A 25,303-nucleotide genomic window follows, 5' to 3' on the forward strand; every position below is an offset into this window, starting at 1 on the left:
CCGATACAGGCTGCCGATTTTCTTGAGCCGATATATGGAGCCGATACTGCTTTTGGTCCCTCAATTTACATCATACAAATGACACATAATTACACAAATGATGATAACAAATGTTATAAGTCTCAATTTAAAAAAGGAACATTTATTGAACTTATGGATGGGTGCACTGCATATGGTTAACTGTGCAAGGGTAGAAGGCTTTCATCAACATCCTACAACACAGCCTTGATGATGCATTGCTTGCTGACATATTATAAGACATAATTCAGGTCATCACAAAATGTCCTGTCAACACATTTAAATAATTTAAGAAAACAATGCCTGAAAAGTAGCTGAAATAAAGTGCTTGATTTGTAATTTAAGACTGCATGGTTTCAATTTTATTTTCTAAAAAGAGCTGCCAGATTTGTCAACCACATTACATAAATCAGCAGAGGAAAATAACGTGGCGTCAGATGTTTCTGTTCTAAACGGCATCAACGTTTAAAGGTATAAAAACATATCTCTCAAAGTTTTAAAAGCGCTCCTTCAGGTAGCGCAGCACTCTCATATCGCTGTGATGCGTGTGTCCCACTGAGTGAGACAGACCAGACGCACACACAAACTTCTGTTTGGCAGCTGACGAAAACTCAACTACCATTGAACTGGATTGATAATGATAACGTTAGCAAACAGCACTAAACACAAGGCATACACGGTACATTTATGTCTGGTACATGATAAACGTTAACACGAATTAATATTCAACAACGTATAACACGTCTCTCATTATTAAAGCTCTGATATCACTGCGATGGCAACTCCGCCCAGCTCAAAAGGAGAGGGGTAGGGAGAGACACACACACACACCACACGTGTCCAAAACTCAGCCAGGTGGTCGCTGAATTAAACTCCCACAAATACCACGGAACAACGTCGGCATTAGGCTACTTAATCATATGATTGGCCAGTGTTCGTAAAAGCTACCGCTACCGCATACATAGCCTACGGATAGCCTACAACTTAGCTATTTGCAGCTCCCTAAATACAATGGAAAGCAGTTTTATAGACGAGGCATTCAGGGAGGGAGACACACAAACACCATTCAGGGAGGGAGACACACAATCACCACACACGTCCAAAACTCAGCCAGCGGTCGCTGAATAAAACTCCCACAAATACCACCAACAACGTTGGCATTACTTAATCATATGACCAGTGTTCGTAACAGCTACCGCATGCATATGGATATCCTACAACTTAGCTATTTGCAGCTCCCTAAATACAATGGCAAGCAGATTTATAGACGAGGCGTTCAGCATTAAATATGAGCGAGACGAAGTCTGGAGAATGCCGTTTTGTTAGGCCTGGAAAGTCATGCAGACACATGATCAAGGCCTATAGCCTTATTGACAGCTAAGTGCACTATAGGTTATGGTCAAAGCAAGGAACCCAGTGCTAAGGACGTCCCTTGATATTCTATGTTTCGTACTGTATGTTGTCATTTCACTGAGCTGTGTCATCTTCAGTTTCCGTGTTTGGGATATAATTTATTCAAAAGCTTCCCTGATTTTTTCCCCTGTGTGATCTGAGGGCCAAGCAAAACATGACTGATGAGCCAGTGCATTAAAACGTCCTTTTTGGTGTGACACATTTGCTGTCATACTCACCAGGTTTCTGAAGTAGTTTTTGTCGACAGTATAGCGAGTTGGTCTATGGAAATTATCTCAACCACAGCTCTGTTTTATTGTTTTGCTTCTTTGGCATTGCTGTTGGACCATTCTGTGTCAAATCAGATAAGGGGTTGTTGCTGCACCGTCTCAGATTTTACTCATAATAAGCATGTGTAAACAATCTAAAGTCTGTACTAAATGTCTCTTGACTTTGGAAAGGACCCTAGATTTCGGAAAAATGTGCATTAAGTGTGATATTTTTTGGGTCCCAGTAACAGGTGGTATCAGTAACTATCTTGAAATACATCAGTTGTTGTCACAATGAAAGTTTTCCCAAAATTTGAAGTCTCCACAACAAATGACCATGACAATAATAAGGATAGAACAAGGTGGGTCATTTTCAAGCAACTGAAATGGTATGTGGGGTTAGCCTGGCTAACGTCATACCCTCATCTCAAATGAGACGGGGTCTGGGAACTAGGCATTCATTTTCTCGTATTTGAAACATGGTTTATGAATGCCCAGAGCCGTTTATTGGGCGCTACGAATGTCTATCAAATGCGTCTGTACGTGGCTCATAACGGCTACGGTGTGTCGTCATCGTCTTACTGCCCTCCCTCCGTTCTGTGATTGGTCCCCTAACTGAGGCGAAAATTTGCTCCATGGTATCCAGGCTGCCTAGCAGCGTGAATTAAATCGCGCGTGCAAGGCAGCATGGGAAAACCCAGGCTAATGTGGGGTAGGGCTGGGCGATAAAACAATAGTGATATGTATCGCCATAGACATGTTATCGATATCAATAAAAAAATATGTTCGATAGAACATTCGATAATTAAAAGCAACACACACCTCCCGCCTTATGTTGTCCATAAATAAATAGGCTAAATATATCTTGCATTGTAGTATGTGCAACTACCAGAGTAGGCGATAGAAGTAGGCCTACCTCAACACAGACTCTCGATGAGTCCTTGCCCCGTGCACTCTCTCTCTCCCTCTCAACAGGCGCATCCCTCCTCAGCATGCACATGTAATCCAAACATTCACAATCGTGCAAAACGACTGGCTAAATTGCAAATCCGGTTAGCATCATTAGCACGCTGCACGAATTTGTTCAAAACTGTTGCATTCAAATTCACTGCTAAGTTCTAATCATCTCAATCCCGATGCAAATGAAAGTCTTTTCCAAGACTCAAACGGGCCTGTCCCAAGGAGAAAAAGTATTCATTTGAAACTTAAACACACATGGGGAAACTGAACAGTCTAACCAGAAGACTATGATAAACTAGCAAATTAAGCTACTTTGTTAACAATATTTCCAGGCTTCAACCAGTGCTGATTTTCATTCAGACTTATGTTCACATTTATTTATTTGAGTGTTTTTCATGATTGTGTTGCTATTTCTTTTCCCTGTTTGCTTTGATTGATAACTGAGGTGATTAAAATCAGAGGAAGGTTAAGTTTAAAATAAAAGTGTTTAAATTAGGGCTGGGATAAACGATTATTTTTTAAACGATTTATCTAGCGATTATTTTTTCGATGCATCGATTAATCTAACGATTCATTTTTTCAGTCCGATTCGATTATCGATTATCTCCCCATTATGACTAATAGCAATTTATACATGTTGATTTACATATCTAAATGAAAAAACATGAATTCCTTAACATTGCAATGTTTATTGCTCTTAAAATTCTAAAATAAAAGACTATACAAGTGCAAAGAAATGCATTCTTAGTCAGAGGGGGCATTCAATAAAGTTCAGTAGTGTATAATGTCTAATTGAGTGCCTGTCACTTTAAGACGTTCGTCAGGGAACCCTTGCACTAAAACACAGTTAAAGGAATTATCCGGAGTAAAATGCACTTTAAATCAATTTACGGATGATTGGGAGTACATACGTTGAGTTGACATCCAAATCATGTCATTCGGATGTGTTTTAAGAAAGCGTCCCTAAAGCCAAACCGAAGTATCCCGAGGTCTTTATGTGGTCGGATAGAGAGTCCAGAATGAAATTCATCAAGCCAGTACCTTTCCGGAAATGTTGTCATCTTTGCTGCCATCTTTAGGGGAAAGTCCGTAGGAGTCAATTGCCAAGTGTGCTCTGGAAATTCACAATTTCGTCGCCGTTTAAAAAAAAAAAAAAAAACATAGTCCAGTATTTCTTTTGAAATTCAAATGAAGTTGTATGGACTGGACTATGTTTTTTTTTTTTTTTTTTTTTTAAACTGGCGAAGAAATTGTGAACTTTCCCCTAAAGATGGCAGCAAAGATGACAACATTTCCGGAAAGGTACTGGCTTGATGAAATTCATTCTGGACTCTCTATCCAACCACATAAAGACCTCGGGATACTTCGGTTTGGCTTTAGGGACCCTCTACTCACTACCACGTAAGTGTAATGTTGTTTGGAACTGTAGAAGAGGTATAAAAATAGCGTTTTGTAGCGGCGAAATAATATGCCCTTCTCACTTCCACGCTAACAAGTTTTGACTAAAAACGGTAACATCGAACTTTCTTAAAACACATCCGAATGACATGATTTGGATGTCAACTCAACGTATGTACTCCCAATCATCCGTAAATTGATCTAAAGTGCATTTTACTCCGGATAATTCCTTTAAAAGGCTGCTGATGTGTGGATGCAATTCATAACATAGTTAGTTCAAATAACGGTTTGTAGCCTACTTCTCCTTGGGACAAGCACTTTTGAGTCTTGGAAAACACTTTTCCATTTACATCGGGATTTTGCAAACATTCAGTGTCAGAGTCAATAAAATGAGCCCTGCATGAGTAACGAAATTGACAAGCAGCTGTAAGTAAGCATGTTAAACTTAACATCCAAACAGTATTCTAACGTTAGCTTCGAGATACTGCTTGATTGCATAACTTAACTTAGTACATTGAGGAGACTAAACTATGTTGTGATAAGACCTTAGCAGAGTTAACTTTAATGCAGCAGTTTTTAACAAATTTGCGCAGCATGGTCACGATGCTAAGCGGATTTAATAGTAATTTAGCCCCCCGTGTTCTATGCAATGCTTTTGGCAACAACAATCCTTCAACAATTTTGTTAAATGCACATGCGGGGGGAGGGGCAGCGGGCTCGTTACGAGAGAGAGCAGGCCATGCAAGGAATGGTTGTGTGCGTAAAAAGCACAGCTGAATGAAAGGATTTATCTTATCTTTAATTTAAATAGGCCGGTTTTGATTTCGTGGCGACTTACCACAGATTAGTCAACGTATGAGAAACAAAGTTTGTGGCAGTTTGGGCAAATATTAGTTAATAACAGATGGTAAATACTTTTTTGTTTATTGTTTATGAACTTATAATTTCACTCCTCATATTGCATTGCATTCGATAATTGACCTATAAGGACTTTCCGTTGAGAGGAGCTGGTAGGGGGACAGTTGTGTAAGTGTTCTTAACAGACTTCTGTAATAAACTCCAAGTTCGCTAACTATGTTGTTGGTGCTTCATTTTATGTGTAGGGAACCTGAGCAAGCTACTGATACTGATAAAACAAAATTACTGGTTAAAAAATGCTATTTGGAAAGCGTATGGCTCACTGCTAATCCAGTGCTTTTCCATTAGTTAGCTAATCCACTTTTTGAGATTTGGGGCTATATACCGGGCCAAGCTCTGTAGTGTTTGATCAACGAAAAATACTGTCTCCACGGCTTATTTGATGTGATTTAATGCAGAAAAACACCCTGGGGTCAATTTTCGCTGGAAGTCCACTTTAACGTTTGAACCGTATACCATATTTTGAACATTGAAGTATATATGGAATCCTTGGATGATGTCGAGTTCAATGCACCCTATAACGTCAATTTCCACCATAATGGAGATATTGGATGTTATCGAAAGCTAAACTAAATTTTCAGAGGTTGCACATTTTCTCCACTTTTCACAAAACTTGGCACAGATGATCTTCACCAAGCCTCACAAAAAATACCTATAGGCACTCAATACAGTCAATCAAATTTGGTGGCAAAGCTGCCAAACAGGAAGTGAGCTCATATCTCAGCAAAGCTATGATGTATGAAGTCTAAACTTGGTAAGGGAACTTGTTACCTGATTGTGATGACGCACTAGGAAATTGGCATCATTTGGCCTCTATAGGAGGCGCTACAATACAGGAAGTGAGCTCATATCTCAGCAACGCTTTGATGTATGAAGTCCAAACTTGGTATAGGGACTTGGTACCTGATTGTGAGGACACACTAGCAATGTTCCCTCTAATTTTTTTCAGCACTGAGCAAATATTTTGTTTTCTGAGCGAACATTTCAGCACTGTGAGCATTCGCAAACCACGCGACCTGCCGAAAATGACCACGAGCCTATGTTAGCCATAGGGAATTCAAAGAGATGATCACAAATGCAAAAATATGTCTAAAAAGGTTGATATTTATTCAATATATTTTATAATGGTTGGACTTTTTAACATTTTAATGATGGTGTTTTACCAGTCAGTTTAGTTGAACTTAAAGGATCTTTGGTTGAACTTCAATAAGGTTTGTTTATATATATATATATATATATATATATATATATATATATATATATATATATATATATATATATATATATATATATATATATATATATATATATATATATATTAGGGGTGTAACGGTACACAGAAGTCACGGTTCGATTCATACCTCGGTTCGGACATCACGGTTCGGTACAATGGAGGGAAAAGCAAAACAAAAATGCAGAAAGCATTTTTTTTTTTTTTACATGTCTCAGGCTGTACCACCTAGTGTCATACAGTCTCTTCCCTGAGCTATCTGCAACAGCCTGAAGTGTGTAAGATGTAGGCTAAACAGTACAATAAGTACCCAGACTACATCTGTAACTTGTAAACAAAATAAGACAATCAGCTATAAAACTGAAAATAGGCCTACAACATCTCTTATTTCTGAAAGTGCAAATTACATAGAAAAATTATTTTTAAAAATCCACTTAAGCAAGACCTTCAACATCTGTGTTTAGTTGTATATGGAAGGGTCTACAATTTGCCTCAATATTTTTCATTGTGTGTAAAGTAATAATCTAGCCTACTAACTGAAAATATCACACTATTTTGCCTTTTTTTTAAAAAACGAAATTGCTCCTTTCATTTCATAAACAGACTACAACTAGAAGTCACGTGACTTTGCCCTTTGACGTTAACTCAACGTAGTATGGTTTGTTTATTAGCCTGGTTAGCGTTGTCACTTTATTTTACTGTCTATGCACTTAACACTACCAGCTCCTCATGTGAGAAGTTACAAGTTACCCCAACATAAAGGTAATTACCACACGATTTACATAGCTTTCTGTCATTACGAAATAATTTAATTTAAGCCATAGGTTTTGGCCCTATTTGTGTATCCAAAGGCTGCTGAAGCACAGGGGAAGTTTTTTCCCCCTCGTTTCAGTGATTGGTAGCCTGCCCTACATCATCTGGGTGATGGCTTCGAATATGTGTAGCATTTTTTCCACTCACATACCCAACAACTGCTGAACAACGCCGACACACAGTTTCATCTTATCCACCACTCTTTCGCCTGTACTAACGTTACTGTAACTGAAGTTCTCAAACTTGCGATCTTAAAGAGACCAGCGGATCCTCTAACTCTTGTGGGTCTAACCTTAGTGCTGCTAATGACTGACGGACTTGACCGACGACCTGACAAAAAAAACATAGGCGCCAATCAGAGCTTCAGAGCTAAGGCGAGGCTACAGATTACCATTAGGTGTAGCTAAAGAACTCCCGTAACTCTCGCTACTTAACAGTAATTGCGCATGACATTAATTAATCCGCACACGACTTTTATGTATTTTTATACCGTGTATTCTCCGTGTAAATTCATGCACCGAACCGTGACGCCCGTACCGTTTCGGTTCAATACGAATACATGAACCGTTACACCCCTAATATATATATTTCATTGAGGGAGATGGGCCTATCTGGCTATGTGGCTCATCTGGTCAGGTGCGGTACCTGACGCTTCAGTAAAGCAGCCACTCCTTTAAGTCTGCCCAACATTAAAGGTTGTATCAGCGATTTCAGGCACAAAAAAGGCCCAAACATAAATTATCAAATTAATCTAATCTTTCCTAACGATCCGCTAGCTGTCTGCCATAAGCAGGCCGTCCAAAAACGTGTCTCTGTAGTCAGCCTAGGCTCCGAGATCTGTACACAAAAACAATTGCTACCAACAAGTGTTGGCAACCACTCAAAGGCAAAATAAAGTGTTCCAACCAATAACCAACAAGATGCGCGTTTAGGAGAGTTTCAATTACACAGGAGGGAGGGGAGAGTAGCGAGCTAGCTCTCTGTTTTGTTTGAACATCAACAGATGTGACGTTCAGTCGTAATCGCTGGTACAGCCTTTAATCACCATCTGAAGTAAACATGTAAACATGTATTTGTTCAGGGTCGGATCATGCTCTCTGAATTCGTCTCTCTCGGGATTTATTAGTTTCTGGGAGAATTTGATCGATAGAGTTCATGTCTAAGTCTTAATGTTTTCAATGCGTCTACATGGACTTTCTGTGTGTCAGATAACGCTTTAGTTATCCCACGAGCGAACTCTCCTTTCGCTTTTGCCTCCGAGCAGAATTTGCAGATCACACCACTCCTTTCGTAAATATGTCTGAAAGTTTTTTCCTAAAAAGGAAGAAGACCCAGCTGGGTCGAAACGTTGCCTGTTGTGCATTAAATATATGGGAGTCAAAAGCAGTGTTGGGCTGGGCGATATGGCTGAAAACTGTATCACGATATAAGTATTTCATATCAGTCGATATCGATAATTATTGATTTAAAAAAAAAATCTATTTCAGGACCAGAAGAGGGAAAAAGTTAAATTTAAACACTTTTATTTTAAACTTAACCTTCCTCTGATTTTAATCACCTCAGTTATCAATCAAAGCAAACAGGGAAAAGAAATAGCAAAACAATCATGAAAAACACTCAAATAGATAAATGTGCACATAAGTCTGAATGAAAAGCAGCAGTGGTTGAAGCCTGAAAATATTGTAAATAAAGTAGCTTAATTTGCTAGTTTATCATAGTCTACTGGTTAGACTGTTCAGTTTCCCCACGTGTGTTTAAGTTTTAAATGAATACCTTTTCTTCTTGGGACAGGCCCGTTTGAGTCTTGGAAAGTACTTTTCCATTTGCATTGGGATTGAGATGATTAAACTTAGGAGTCAATTTGAATGCAACAGTTTTGAACAAATTCGTGCAACTTGCTAATGACGCTAAACGAATTTAATAGCAATTTAGCCAGTCGTCTTGCACGATTGTGAATGTTTGGATTACGTGCATGCTGAGGAGGGATGCGCCTGTTGGGAGGGAGAGGGAGAGAGAGTGTGCACAGAGCAGTCTGTGTTGAGGTAGGCCTATCGCCTACTCTGGTAGAGTAGCACATAGCTACAATGCAAGATATATTTAGCCTATTTATTTATGGACAACGTAAGGAGGTGTGTGTTGCTTTTAATTATCGAATGTTCTATCGAACGTATTCTTTATTGATATTGATTACATGTCTATTGCGATACATATCGCTATCGTTTTATCGCCCAGCCCTAGTTGCGGACATTATATTTTTTCAATTGTGAAAGATTTTTCCTACCTGGACCATCTTTTGTGTCAGATTGGAGTATTTCATCTAGCCACTCGTGTTTAAACATTAGGTAGACCTTATCTGGGGCATCTGCTCTGCCTTTCTTTTCGCCATGGTAGCCTAGGCTACTACATAACTAGAGCAGGGCCCGCCTAGAGTAGCCTAAAGGATACTTTGTATGTAAACATTCTAAGTTAGGCTACATCTGGCTTGGTTGTCAGACATGTCAGTATTTTAAATGTTTATTACCTAGCCTACATCGCCGTTGATGGGTGGTGTCTAGAAGGGATACAGCTAAGGGTTAGGGTTAGGATTAGGGTTAGGTTACTTCCTGTCCTGATACTGTTTATTTCTATGGAGATTTCATTATCTGTTACGTGACTTCCGTTGTTAGCTGTATCCCATCTAGCCACAACCCCGTTGATGCTCAGATTTTTAACCCCTGAAAAAAAATCTTTTGTGCGGTCTGAAAAATGTGCGCGGTCTGAAAAATCTTTTGCGCGGCCACTTCGACGCGGCTGCACGCGCACAGCTTAGAGGGAACATTGCACACTAGGAAATTGGCATCATTTGCCTCTATAGGGGGCGCTGCAATACAGGAAGTGGGCTCGTATCTCAGCAACGCTTTGATGTATGAAGTCCAATCTTGGTATAGGGACTTGGTACCTGATTGTAAGGACACACTAGGAAATTGGCATCATTTGGCCATTATAGGGGGCGCTGCAATACAGGAAGTGAGCTTGTATCTCAGAAACGCTTTGATGTACAAAATCCAAACTTGGTAGAAGGACTTGGTACCTGATTGTGAGGATGCACTAGGAAATTGACATCATTTGACCTCTATAGAGGGCACTATAGGTCCAGAGATGAGTCAAATGAGGGTGGTGTCATCCGCAAACTATGTGAGCTTGACAAATTTGTGACTGAAGGTGCACAGGGAGAAGAGCAGGGGACAGAATGCAGCCTTGCGGGGTATGTCTGCCCAGCCATGTTGACTGCATCTTCCACAAACCTATTGGGTCTGTAGGCAAATGTACTCAATTTGCTAAACAGTAATGTAATGTAATGCAAAATATAGAATTGCTTTCAAGACATGCAGACTGTTGCATAGCCCTGATCCACAGTAGTTGAGCAAATGAAATACACATACAAATATAAAGCCAAGATTTGGTCTTGTACAGAGCCCAATATAATAACAATAAGCTTATGTGCTGTAGGATGTTCTTTAACTTCTGCACAGTGATTATCTAAGATTAATTTCTTCATTCAGTCGCTTGACCTACCATACATTCTAAAACTGATAGTTTCATTCCTTGACTGTGATTGGCTGAATCACGTTCGATTCAGTTGTAAAATGCAGCATAAACATACACCTTGACCGCATTTCGTTCTATATTACTGCGCTACCATAACTTGATACAAAAGTTCAAATAGCTGCGTCTCAACGTTGCTTGGCAACCATTCAGATAGAGGAAATATATTTCTTGGCGGAAGAATGCTTATCTAGGAATAACTACGACGGACTATTAGGGCCACACATGAAGGAAGAAATATTTTTGCCATGACGAGATTAAACTCGCCATGTCGACATTAAACTCGACATTTCGAGAATAAAGTTGAAATGTAATGTCGACTTTAATCTCAATGTATCGACTTTAAAGTCGCCATGTCGACATTAAACTCGACATTTCGAGAATAAAGTTGAAATATCATGTCGACTTTAATCTCGACGTGTCGACATTAAACTCAACATTTTGAGAATAAAGTTAGTTAGTGAACGACCGCTCGGGACGATTGAAAGGGAGGACGAATTAAACATTCCAGTTTTCTTTGACTGCAACAATGATTAGACATAGGCCTATATCATGTGAACAAAACATAAAACATTAACCTCCTTTGCTCAGCCAAATACTTTCCTGTAGGTCCTTATCACGGAGTTACAGGCGATAAATGCGATGGTCAAAAGTAGCCTAAACGTTATTAGCGGTTTATTTATTTATTGTAGGCCTATTATTAAAGAGTGTTTTTCATCTAAAGGTTCAACTTCATGCTTATGCACCTAGACTAGGCATACTAGGCGCTCTCCCCAATCCTAGAATTTCACATTGCTTGTTTGTAATGGATGCAAAACAGCCTATTGCTGAATGTCTAGGGACGAATGAAGCTGTCCTCCTCCCGACCACCCCATGTACTAGTAGCCTACATGCGCACATATGCACACATAGTGCATAAATAAAGTATACATGCACACATTTTCCCTCACGGGATCAAAATAGTATATATGCTTAGGCTATACCTGTGTTTATAGCCTCCTATGTTTATTGCAGGTGAGATGGAAAAGCAGTTTTAGAGAAATTAGTTAACCTATGGAGAGTGACGGCCTGGTTCATGAAGTGCAGTTATTTGAATGTGCGGTGGCCTTACCCACGTAAAACAGAGTGAAATAGCATTTTGTATAGAAACATATAATTGGATACATGTATTATTCTAGCTATATAGCCTAACGGCATAGTGCATGGTATTTCCAACCACGAGATACAGCACTTCACGATGACGGCAATGAGTAACAGACAAGACGCATCTGAATATCTGCAATCTATCTGTAATAACACCTATTAAGCCCATTATTCATGTAACATATTGTGTGTTAGTGTAGGCTAGCTTAAACTGTGTATGCTATGTTTAAACTGTATTGCGAGTTTAATGTTAGCAAGTCGACTTTAAAGTCGACACGTCGAGATTAAAGTAGATATTATATTTCAACTTTATTCTCGAAATGTCGAGTTTAATGTCGACATGGCGTCTTTAAAGTCAACATGTCGAGTTTAATCTCGCCATGGCAAAAATATTTTTTTCTTCATGTGTGGCCCTAATACTCCGTTGTAAATAACTAATTATAATTCTAGTTGCTGTGCCTTTACTTTATGAAACTTTGCCAGGTATTTATAGTAACAGTTTTAGAAAAGCAATAAGCCACTCGAGTTTGTGGGTTACACTGATTCTACAACAGCTAAGGGGGGTTTCAGGCACTCCACTAGCGCGTCATGCCTAACAATGCCCCTTAGCTGTTGTAGAATCAGTGTAACCTACGGCCTCTCGGGGCTTATTGCTTAAGTATATCATAAATGACCCCATTTATTGATGTTTTATATTGTTTCCTATATAGTCTACAAGCTAATACAATAGCCACAACAAATGTCACAAACCATGCAAACCATGTCCTTCATCGCTCTCCTGGAAATTGGATATCAATTTCTGTTTTATTCTTGTCGTGTTGTTGCTGCTGTTTTTTTCCTATTTATTCTCTACATTTGTTTGTCTTCCTTTTTAGATTTGAGTACCTCCTCAGTGTTAGCTCCAGAAGTCGGCCGCCGGACCTCTGTCCTTTTCTCCAAGAAGAACCCTAGAGTTGGTGGGCCAGCCAAACGGCCTGGACGACCACCAAAGAATCGTGATGCACTGCATATAGGGTCTTCAGGTGTAAGCTCCAGTTCAGTTGGGCCACCACAACTACCTTTGCTAAACCCTCTACGTCCGAAGAAGAAAATGCGCAGTCCTCGTACAAGTTCAAGCTCTGAGAGTGAGAGTGATAATGATGACCCTCTTCCTGGTATGTATATTGACCATCTATTGATTTCCTGTAAATGTCAACCCTTTACAATACTGATATTAGAAGTAGTGTTCATCAATGCATTAAAGGGGGAGTTAGTGTTACTGGAGAAAGATTGTTGATATTCAAACTCAACAGCCAAACAAAATACACTTAACTATGAAAACTCATCAAATTTGGCACACACATAGTCACTAATCAGGGAAAAAGGTTTGGGAGGTGTGAGTGTAATGGTAACCAGCTGGTCCGTAGCTGTACAATACATACGTTGGTAAACCTCCCTCCTGACACCTTAAGAGTTGTGCTAGTGAGAGAGCTAGCAGCCCGGGCTTTTAGCTTGATTGCTAGCATGCTTGACTCCCAATCTGAGGTGCTGCTGTTTGCAGATTCAAGTCCAGGCGAGTGCATGGCTGAGCAGCGTGGTTAAACACAATGCAGGTTACTTGTGTAACTCCCCAAGACAAACAAGTTTTGTGTGTACACTGTGTTAGCTATGCCCAACAGGAAGTGCATTATTTGGGATTTTGTGTGTTGTTACTAGAGCTGGGCGATATGGCTAAAAAATATCACAGTATTTTTAGTCTATGTCACGATATACAATATATCTCCATATTTTGAAATTTACTCTAAAAGAATTCATGAATTCTCACTTTCACCCTGTGATGTTTTAAATCATACCAGTACAACGCAGTAGGTTAGGCCAGTGTTTCCTAACTGGTGGGTTGGGACCCAAAAGTGGGTCATGGAACCGTTCTGGGTAGGTCGCAGAGCTTGTGGTTAAAAAATAGATAAAAAATAATATTGGACCTTTATTTTGATAGACTTTATTTGTTTATGTGACAATCATGTTAGACATAATTTTAGCAGTAAACTCAAGTAGCTAGGCTATGACCCTGAATATTTGATAAACTGTTAACTCATTTCTCTTTTCGCATGGCTTTATGGGTTTAGTTAACTTTCCAAATAAATTTAGGTTGATTCAGTCTGTCACTGATATGTCTCCATATGAATGATGATTGCTTACATTGGATTGAGGGCAAGGTACTGTGTGGTGTGTTCCTTAATTAGTCATTTGGTTATTGGTTCATCAATAAGAGAAGGGTTTGAGTCAGATGCTCTCATAGACAGTAGCCTAATCTGCTTCAATGCGCAGATCTCGTACGTTTAATTTAAAAATCAAACTGGAGGAAGCATAGACGCACATTTAATATGAGAAAAGCATGTGTGGGGAGTGAGATGTGCGAATTTGCGCTGACTTTTTGAAACAGTCAGACGTGTACATAGAAAGTAGCCCTTCTGCCTTAATGCACAGATATCTTTGTAAGTTTAATTTCAAAATCCCTTGCTATTTCATTTTGGAACCAAATCGGAACTGCTTCCATCTTCCATCAACCTAGCTAATTGTTGAACAACACTAGCCTATGCCTCTGCCTAGCCTAAAGACAGTAATGCAACCGCCGCTGTTGAACTAAATGTTTACTTCTTCTCGTCTACACCTAGACGTCACACCCTCTTCTGAATAGACTGTTCAGGATTGGTTGGTGAGTGTTATGTGCGTAGTTCACGTTTTTACTGAGTGCAAATGGAGAGAGATAAGGACACGAAACGCCAAAGCAAGTATTGCCGACAGTGAAATACTCAATATTTGCAATATAACACTTTGATGTATCTCACGTACAGCCAACTGCGATATATCTAGTATATTCTGTATATCACCTAGCCCTAGTCGTGACACATGATCAATTTTGGCGCACTTTTCCTGGGTGATTCATCCGATTCATGTCAAAGTTTGAAGATATGATAAGAAGATGTTTCCAATTTTAAATTGTGATCTTTTGTTAAATGTTGTAATGCGCTGAAATGGCTGTTTAGAAAAACAGGAAGAGGTTATTGAAAATTATGCTAATCAGGTGTGGAAGTCCTGCTTCAGAAAGTGAAAGTCTAAATATTTGTGTGAAGTGCACAGGTAGAACTAATACATGGTAGGACTTTTACTTACTGAAGCTCAACTTTTGCAACTCTGATGGTAATGATATTCATATGCCCACAAATTGTATATTTGGCATCTATATTAGTGTTTATATAATTAGTGGTACTTGATGTTTATCTAGAGAAGCTACAAATAACAAGTCCAATCAGATTCTTCTTTTCTTCAGTATTAGCAACTTCACTTTCACTTTACACATCATTTGGTTGGCTAGATTGGTAGTGCACAATACTCTTCTAGTGAAACAAATCTTGCATCGACTGAGTATCTTGAAAGCAACTCTTCTCATGTAAAATTCTGAGTTCCCATTGGCTCCTAACCAAACATTCTCTTTTAGGTTGAAATATGCCATTAACTAACAAATTGAAAAATGATTGACTCTCCTGTTTATGTCCACAGGTTTGCCTAGCAATGGCTTTGATGGTGGCAGTCAGCCTGTTACAGAGAGTTTCCGGGTATACCGCAATGAACGCAGTCTTCCACGTTCCAGTTCAGACTCTGAGTCCACCAGCAGTAGCAGCAGCAGTGCAGCGTCTGACAGGACCAGGTATTCAATACACTTGCTCATATATGCAAACATTTAATTATCAAGGTAAGCAAGAGTGTAACATGAGCAGCACCTCAGACTGAGAGGTGGACATGCTAGCAGGGAGGTTGAAGCCCATGGGTGCTAGTGTCTCGCAGCACTGTAAGAGCCAATTTGAGTACTTGAATTAGTTGTTGCATAAAACTATTGTTTTGTCAGTTAGAATATTGTATTGATTTGCTAAAATATGTACATTTAATGTATGTATGTATTTACTTCATTACTATAATTGTTATGTAAGGGATAACGTGTTAGTCAGTCAGTCAGTCAGTTTTATTTAGCATAGCACATTTAAAGGATAATTCAGGTATTTAGCACTTTGAGTCCCTTTTCTAGTTTGTTTTGGATGAACTAGAGTGGTGGACACTGAAATTAGTGGTCAGTAAAATAGTCATTTGTGTGTGATTAAGTCCTTTATTGTTTGTTATAGTTAATTTACATTGTGTTGTGTTTTGGCAATAAAGTACCTTTAAATAGCCAAAGTAGGCTAGATCAAGGTCAGTGTTGAAATTACTGCATGCAAATTTTGACGATGGGTTCTGTCTCGTTTTGAATAGCCTTTGACTGTTTCAGAGTGGCTGGCTATGGGCATGCACAAACTAGTGTTGTCACGATACCAAAATTATGACTTCGATACGATACCTGCCATAAATATCTCGATGCTCGATACTGAAACGATACCACGGCGAAATCCTAAAATATCTGGGGGGAAAAGGACGCAGACCTCCTCCAAGTGTATTGAGTCATTTGTGTTGAATTTGGTCAATTCTGGGTTCTAAACTTCCAACATAATTATAATTTTTTATAGTCAGTAAAATAGTCATTTGTGTGTGATTAAGTCCTTTATTATTTGTTATAGTTCATTTACATTGTGTTGCGTTTTGGCAATAAAGTACCTTTAAATAGCCAAAGTAGGCTAGATCAAGGTCAGTGTTGAAATTAGAGATGCACCAATTGATCGGCTGGTGAACGGAATTGGACGATTTTCATGTGATCGGCCATGAGAGTCTGAGACATACCGATTTTTATGCCGGTCAAATGCACTCGCGCGCCGCACTTGTAACAACACCCAGCTGAGTTTGCAAAGTTTGAAGAAGCTAGCAACCAGGCCAACACTCAGGGCTGGATGTACAAAGAAAGCGCTAATAAGCTACTGTTGTTCTATGCAGCGAACGCTGTGCGTGGAATTTACTAAGCTGTCACTTCATTAGGCTACGTAAACATGGCTCAACGCCACCCGTCCCTGCCGCTAATTGCGTGCCCACAGCTGAACCACAAGCGCAACTGAACGGAGATAACCGATTGTTAAAAAGAATCAAAATTTAGCGATCATAGGCTACATGAGGAGATGTCAACAAGGAGCGACATACAGTAGCCCTAATAGTTCTACTCCACTTAAAATAATTACTGCATGTAGGCTAGGGGCTATGCCTTAATACCATAGTCTAGCAGATTGGGAAGTGGATGTTGTGAAAGTGAAGATACGATAGCCTATTAGAAAGGCAAACAAAAGTTGCTTTTAACATAGCCTACAATGAAGAAAACTGATGGTCTGAATACTGAATCAGCTGTCTCTGAAAGTTTAGAATTGATGCATTTAACCGGAATTCGGATTTAAGTTTTTTCAATGCAAAACAGACGTGCACTGTTTTCATATATGGTGGAGCACCTAATCAATCGCTATTAGCACTTCTCCCCTGTGTTTGCCTGATAGCCTACTCCCACTTTTCCCTCACCCTCCCATAAATGCATCAATGCATATGAAAATATGTTCCATGGTAGCATGTTAAAATGTATCATGAAAATTGTTTTTGTATTTTTAGTTGGATAAGATGTGAGAAAAAAAAATGGGTGTTCCATAACAGTGCATTTAGGGCCTATATTAGTAGTGTGTGAAATGAATGTCCCACACTGGGAAGCATTATAGTTTGATACTGCAGCAGAAGTCTCACTTCTTTTTTTTTTAAACAGCCATTCCATTATTGATAAGTTGTTTACATTTCTATACTAACATGTTCTATTAAAGAAAAGATAGAAAATAACTATTTGTGTGTGCTGTAAAGTGGTTAAAAGAAATGAAATCGGAATCGGCTAAAATCGGTATCGGCAGGTCAAACTCTATGAGAAATCGGAATCAGCCCAAAAAATTGCAATCGGTGCATCTCTAGTTGAAATTACTGCATGCAAATCACTGAATGCTATGCAGAGGGGCCTAATCTTTAGACCATCTGATGTACAGTAGGCTATCCTAGGCCTTCCCGTGTTTATGGGATTTCTTTGACAGTTGCAAGGGGGAAAAGGTGAAGATAGTCTTTTTCGCTCCCAGTGTACAAGTACGGCGTTCCAACCAGGTCTTCGTCAGATAGGCCTACACCATTACCTGTTGCAATATATCTGTGTACATTATGTCTATTGATAACATTATTTGCTACCACGTAACAATAAGCCGCTATTATTATTAGGACTCAACACGCTTTAGTGGTATTATGCTGTGGGCTTTAATTAGCGCATTTCGGGTAGCCTATCCTACATCTGGGTAGTAATTATTGAACAAATTGCAGTGTACATGCCATTACAAACATTACCAGTAGTACTGACCGAATATTAAACAGGTCGTTTGCAAGTTATGGTAATGTTATACTAGCGTGAACATTGCATTTTCATCATGTTAGCACACTGATCAGTCGTTATGTCTCGTCAAAATTCACTGATGAAGGAAGGTTCACTTTATCCCAGAAAACTCGTTTCAGTTAGGCTAGACTAAAACTGAAGAGATGAACTTGGCACTAATCATGTAGTGGTGTTTTCTATAGCCTATTCGTTAACCTGTCGTTCTTTAAAAATGTTGGGATATGTCTGCGAGTTGCTTAGCCAAGTTCTATGCGTAGCCTATAGGCCTACTGCTTTTAAATGACTTTGAAACATATTTTACAAACGGGCCTCTGTGTACCTAATAGCTTGCCTTCACTATCCACGATGTATCCGAAATAGTTCCATTTCACTTCACCTTTTGTTTTATCCACAAGTCGAGGACTGTCGGAAAGAACTATGTTGACGTTGGCTGCGCACTCACTCACTCAGAGCTGCCTGCTTGACACGCCCACTTGCCTAGATGCTTGCAAGGAGCATGGAGAGTGGGAGCAGTCCACACAGTACATTATTATTTTAATAAAGTATTGATTCTAAAAACGTTGGAAATTGTATCTTTTTTTTGCGTGAAGGCATCGTGATACCTTTCTAGTATCGATACACCACTTTGTGCACAAACATGTCCTTAAAACAAGCCTTAACGTCCGTTTTCAAAATAAAGGAATGTCAACCACATCCAGTGTTTGAATATATTTTACTGAACTCATTAAATGTAGCTGGATACTCATGAATGCATGTCTCTTATAGCCACAGTAGGAGTCATTTTTGCAACACCGTATTTTGGGTGGCCCGCAAAGACCACTTGGTAATGAAGTTGAATAGCCCTGGTGTAAAATGTCACACCCAACAGAAAGTGAGTGCTTCCAATGTATAAAACTGCCAAACACAAATAGCACAGGCTTGCGGACGGCAGGTGCTCAGGCCCACTATCGCCGCTTGCGGCTATATTTTTGACATGATTCTGATGAACCACCTAGGAGAATTGAGTCAAAATGGACCATGTTCCACCAGTGTAATAGCCATTCTATCTGTTGCTAAATGGTGGCGCTATGCCAAATATGCATTGTGGGCATGTGAATATCATCATTACCATAATAAATAACAACCTGTGGTTTGAGTCATGTCAAACAACGTATGGCAAATTGATCACACACTTACTGTTTACATGGCGAGGTATGTAAATTCATCATATCGCATATTTCAGCACATTACAACATCAAAACAATTCTTCGCACCTTTAAATCAACATCATCTTGACATCATGTCAACTTTCACATGAACTGGATAAACTGCCTAGGAGAAGTGCTTCAAAATTGATTATATGTCACAAAATCCCAATTACCTCACTTCCTGTTGGGCGTGGCTAATACATTTTAGTATGAAAGTTGTCTTGAGGAGTTACACACAACTACCAAATTTCAACCACATGAACCATCTCAAAAAAGGCAAAATCCAACAGAGGCAACATATTTAAATTAATCTTATCGCCATTTCAGCATATTACAACATATCAAAAATATCGGTTACACTGTACTTGACAGTATCAACATAAGAGTGACATGACGCTGTCATGAACGTGTCATAAACCAGTCATAAACATTCATGACATAACGCTTCTGTTAAAGGTGCTATAAGTGATGCTGGGTAACGTCACTTCTGTTGACTTTCAAACAAAACAGAGAGCTAGCTCGCTACTTCCTTCCCCTCCTTCCCTCGCTGCTCCCGTGCAATTGAAACTCTCCTAAACGCGCATCTCGTCTGTGATTTGCTGGAACAGTTTGTTATGTTTTCATGGGCTAGGTTTGCCCAGGTTGTGTTTGTTGCTGTTTTTGGAGCCTGGGATGTCCACAGAGATCGTATTTTTTACAGTGTATTCAGGACACAGACAGCTAGCGGTTGGTTAGGTGATGTTTGCAGTAAGTGACATAAAATGTTTTAGCCTAAAAAACGTGTGCCATCGCTTACAGCACCTTTAAGTGACATTCGTTTTTTGTCATAACAGGTTAGGATTAGGGTTAGAGGTTAGGGTTCATGTGTCATGACAGTGTCATGTATTCATGACACTGTCATGTCACTCTTATGTCGATACTGTCAAATAAAGTGTTACCAAAATATCTTAGCAAAATAACAGCAATATCTTCACGTCATGTATACCACATTTCACATGAATCGGATGAACCGTCTACGAGTAGTGTGTCCAAATTGATTATGTGACATCAGTGTAGCCAGTTGGTGGTGCTATGCCAAATATTCATTATAGGCATGTGAATATCATCAGTGCCATAGTATTTAATAACCTGTGAAATTTAAGCCAGTATTAGTTATCAATTATTCAAATTCATAGTTTCACCATTTCATGATATTACAACATATCAAAATTGCTTTGCAATTTAGAATCAGCAGCATCTTGGCATCATGTATGCCAAATTTGACATGAATTGGATCAATCGTCTAAGAAAAGTGCATTAAAATTGATCATGTCCTCAACGCACAAAATCAATTACCTCACTCCCTGTGGGCGTGGCTAATGGCATGTATACATCTGTTGTTTGTCTTGACATGTTGCATACTACCAAATTTGTTGTGTGTAGATGAAACTATATGCCAACCACAAGTAGCAATGACAAAAGGGGGTGCTATGGAGTTCCTGGGCCACACCCAGTGCCAAGGTTGTATCCCTGTTTATTCACTGTACCAATTGATGTGTGTGCCAAATGTTATGAGCTTTCGCCCATGGGAAGCACCTCTTTTGGCATAACAATTCATCATATCTTAGTGCGCACAAAATCCCAAATACCTCACTTCCTGTTGGGCGTGGCTAATACGTTGGCTGTTCTAAAGTTGTTCATCTTGGGAAGATACACACCCCTACCAGTGGCCTAGTGGCCTAGTTTCTTTCTCAACGCGCTGTGACATGCCTGCTGACTGTCAGATAGGCGAATACAAGCTGTAGGCCCAATATACCTGCTATGCATTTTATGTTTTATTGTAAATAGAAAATTAATTCGCCAAAAAACGTCTAACTATAGGTAATTTAACTCCTTACTCCTTATTGGCGATGTGAGGTTAAATAGGTGTCTGTCACTTTAAGGACAAGAACTTGAATGAAGACTGGATTTGGCAGTTTTGAAGTTAGAAAGGTTTCCTGATAGGGTTGCCAACCGTTCCGCCTTGAGATGCTTCTACAACTTTATTCGAGTCCACCTGTGCCTTAATGAATTCACTGGACATTATTAGGAGAGGCACATATCTCTTTATATAAGGTCTCACAGTTGATGGTGTATGTCAGAGTGAAAACCAAGCCACGAGGTTGAGAGAATTGTCCGTAGACCTGCGAGACAGGGTTGTGTGAAGACACAGATCTGGGGAGGGGTACAAGAAAATTTCTGCAGCATTGGAAGTGCCCAAGTGCAAGGTAGTCTCCATCATTCTCAAATGGAAAAGTTTGGAACAACAGTCTTCCAAAACCTGGCTGCTCAGCCTAACTCCGTAATCCTGGACAAAGGGCCTTGGTCAGACATGTAACCAAGGACCCAATGGTCAATATGAATGAGATCTGGAGTTCCTTTGAGAAGATGAGAGAAGTGTAAAGAAGGACAAAACAAAGACTTAACTATTTGGCCACAATTCCCAATGAAAGAAACCAGACACTGAGCTGCACTGATATTTGTCCTTCCTTACGCTTCTCTCGTCTTCTCAAAGGTTCTCTGTTCACTGTGGTAGTGAGATTTCATTCTTTTTTTCTGTTGAGTGTGAAATGATGGAAAGGTGGTAGGTGGAAACCTGTCTGTGGTGGAGTTCGCACTCTTGAGCACCTGGGAGAGTCTGATGTAGTCTAACGTAAACTCTTTGTGACTTTGGCATATAACCCTATTAATTAATGGGCAGCAAGATAACCCATTCTTTCAGTTTTCTTTGCATAACTGATAATTCATCTCCATCTCATATTGTAGGCCTATCATACTGTGTTGTGATCCATGCTGCCATGCAATGTTTTCCCAACCCTGTTGTTATTTCCACTAGATAAACTAACACACTGTTCTTACGTTTCCTGCCATTAATTGAGGGGGGGGGGGCAACGCAGAGCAGACGAGTAGATGAGTTTACTCTACATAAACATTCATGTTTGGAATCGTTTTGCATTTGAGTGCACGGAGATATTTTTTTTTATCTGTTTAAAAAAGATCTGGATACGTGTAAACAAGGCCTTAGATTTGCTTAGTTTAGCCTATGGGAAATGAACACTACACATAATGTCCTAAGCATGTGTAACTAACGGGATAAACGTAAATAATTCCCCAAAATATCAGATGGAATTGCGCACACTTTAAACCTATTAGTTAAGACCCTCATTTCTACAATTCTACCTCTTCTTGCTAGTCAGAACACAGATGATACCATGTTTAAAACATGTAGCCTAACTTGTTAAAAAACATGTTATTTATGACTTCGGTGGCATTAATCCATCCTGACTAATCCATCAGCTGTTTTCCAAAAACAAAACATGCATCAGGTGAAGCTATAGTGATGGTAGACAGTGAGTGTCACTCAAATAATTGCAAAACTTAGTCCACCAAGCTATGTGATGACAAAGTTTGTAGGCAATAAACACTCTGTTGCAGTGCTGAAAGTTTACAGTGAAGCAATCTTATGTTAGCAACCCGCCACTGACGAATTACCTTTTTATTTTACTCGCCAATGCAGATTTTTACTTGCATTTGGTGAGTGGCGGGTGCCAATTTTAATGCCCAGACTATTTGTCAATTACAGTCAATCTACACTGACAGGTATCAATACTACCTGTGTGAGACTTCTGTATTCTTGGCCCCTTCCTTCATATATAATAGAGATGAGGCCCTGCCCTGTTGCCGCTGACAACATGAGTTTTTCTTTTTTTTTTGCTACTTTTACATCATAATGGTATGATTAGTGTCAACATCAAGCTGATTTTTTTAATTCTACAAGGAACTGAGAATGACAAACACACAATACAAGCATGTTTTTTGTTTTGCAGTTGAATTTAGAGCCTTGGCAAGCATGAAAAAGGAATAAATTTCACTGTAATGCTGATCACTGCATTGGGTGTGAGCTAGGACTGGCACCACGATGCGCCGCGTGTAAGATAGGGCCCAAAATCAAATTTTTATGGAAAGCATCAATGGAAACAAATAACACGTGGACCAGGCCCATGAGATCCTGGACAGGGTTGTTAAAACTTTGTTTTAAATTCACAGATTAATTCTTTAAATGAATATCACAAATATACTTCAGAAATATATTTTGGGAGAAGAGAAGTACATTTGAGTATTACAAGTAATGTTTTTTTCTTGTTACTCTTTTTTTACATATTCCTTTTCACCTTATTCCTCAGCACTACTCCATCTAAACTGGGCCGTGGAAAGCCTTCATTTTCTCGTTCTGCCTTTCAAGAGGACAGCAGTGAGGAGACATCAGGAACTGAGAATGACACCTACTCTGTGGGAGCAACTCGTGCTGTATCTCATAGTAAGAAATTCACTAAAAGTGCTTTAATCTCTCAAAAAGTTTGTCCAGTGTGCCAATAACACCGTTATTGACACTGAAAATAGATAACACTTTTGTTACATTGTTTATTTTAAATTCATCTCATGGATTTATTTTTTTATTCTGGAAAGCAATTTTTTGTACTCAGAAGGGTAAAGTGTAAATGTGTAAAACACCTCCCCTCGGTAACCATAGTTCGAATTACAGGGGGTACTGGGGGATAATTTTTCTGACATTGTGAAAAAATATCATTACAGTTGGCTACAATACAAGTCAACTCCTATTTTCACTAGGAAAAGTTTAATGTAAAGCGATTTCAGACACCCCTATTATGGACCGTACCATTTTTAACCACCGTGGCGCTAGAAGCAACGGAGATAGAGAACGACTTCAACTTCTCAAGCAAGTGTCAACGACGTTGAATGACAAAACGCTAGATTCCTCCAGTAGTAGGGATCGACCGATATGGATTTTTTAGTGCCGATACCGATACCGATTTTTTTCCATCAGCCTAAGCCGATGACCGATACAGGCTGCCGATTTTCTTGAGCCGATATTTGGAGCCGATACTGCTTTTATTTTGCTCCCTCAATTTACATCATACAAATGACACATAATTACACAAATGATGATAACAAATGTTATAAGTCTCAATTTAAAAAAGGAACATTGAACTTATGGATGGGTGCACTGAATATGGTTAACTGTGCAAAATGCTTTCATCAACATCTTACAACACAGCCTTGATGATGCATTGCTTGCTGACATATTATAAGACATAATTCAGGTCATCACAAAATGTCCTTTGTCAACACATTTAAATAATTTAAGAAAACAATAAGCCTGAAAATTAGCTATTGAAATAAAGTGCTTGATTTGTAATTTAAGACTGCATGGTTTCAATTTTTCTATGTCTATATTTTTCTAAAAAAAGCTGCCAGATTTGTCAACCACAGAACATAAATCAGCAGAGGAAAATAACGTGGTGTCAAATGTTTCTGTTCTAAACGGCATCAATGTGAAAAAGTATAAAAACATATCTCTCAGTTTTAAAATCTCTCCTTCAGGTAGCGCAGCACTCTCATATCGCTGTGATGCGTGCGTGCGTGAGTGAGACAGACGCACACACAAACTTCTGTTTGGTAGCTGACGAACCACCATTGAACTGGATTGATAATGATAACGTTAGCAAACGGCTCTAAACAAGTAAGGCATACACGGTATGTCTGGTACATGATAAACGTTAACACAAATTAATATTCAACTACATATAACACGTCTCTCATTAAAGCTCTGATATCACTGTGATGGCAACTCCGCCCGCTCGAAGGGAGAGGGGGAGGGAGACGCACACACCACACGCGTCCAAAACTCAGCCAGGTGGTCGCTGAATAAAACTCCCACAAATATCTCTGAACAACGTCGGCATTTCTTAATCATATGATTGACCACCGCTACCCCATGCATACGGATAGCCTACAACTTAGCTATTTGCAGCTCCCTAAATACAATGGCAAGCAGTTTTATAGAAGAGGGGCATTCAGGGAGGGAGACACACACACCACACGCGTCCAACACTCAGCCAGGTGGTCGCTGAATAAAACTCCCACAAAAACCACGGAACAACGTTGGCATTACATATGATCAGTGTTTGTAACAGCTAGCTACCGCATGCAT

General features: G+C 39.4%; 1 protein-coding gene across 4 annotated transcripts in view; it reads left to right on the plus strand.

The window, feature by feature from the left end:
• brpf1 (bromodomain and PHD finger containing, 1) overlaps positions 1 to 25,303 on the plus strand; it is a 137,517-nt gene that overhangs the window by 95,899 nt on the left and 16,315 nt on the right. For all 4 annotated transcript variants that reach the window (XM_076277436.1, XM_076277434.1, XM_076277437.1 and 1 more), the window contains 3 exons: positions 12,603 to 12,881; positions 15,268 to 15,415; positions 23,475 to 23,608. In XM_076277436.1, coding sequence (XP_076133551.1) covers positions 12,603 to 12,881; positions 15,268 to 15,415; positions 23,475 to 23,608 — 561 coding nt within the window. The remainder of the gene's footprint in view (positions 1 to 12,602; positions 12,882 to 15,267; positions 15,416 to 23,474; positions 23,609 to 25,303) is intronic.

This window comes from Alosa pseudoharengus, unplaced genomic scaffold (genome assembly GCF_046254945.1).
Source record: "Alosa pseudoharengus isolate Yale_2024_CS ecotype anadromous, Long Island Sound unplaced genomic scaffold, YU_APseudo_1.1 YU_APseudo_1.1_scf_9, whole genome shotgun sequence".
NCBI classification, from domain to species: domain Eukaryota; kingdom Metazoa; phylum Chordata; class Actinopteri; order Clupeiformes; family Clupeidae; genus Alosa; species Alosa pseudoharengus.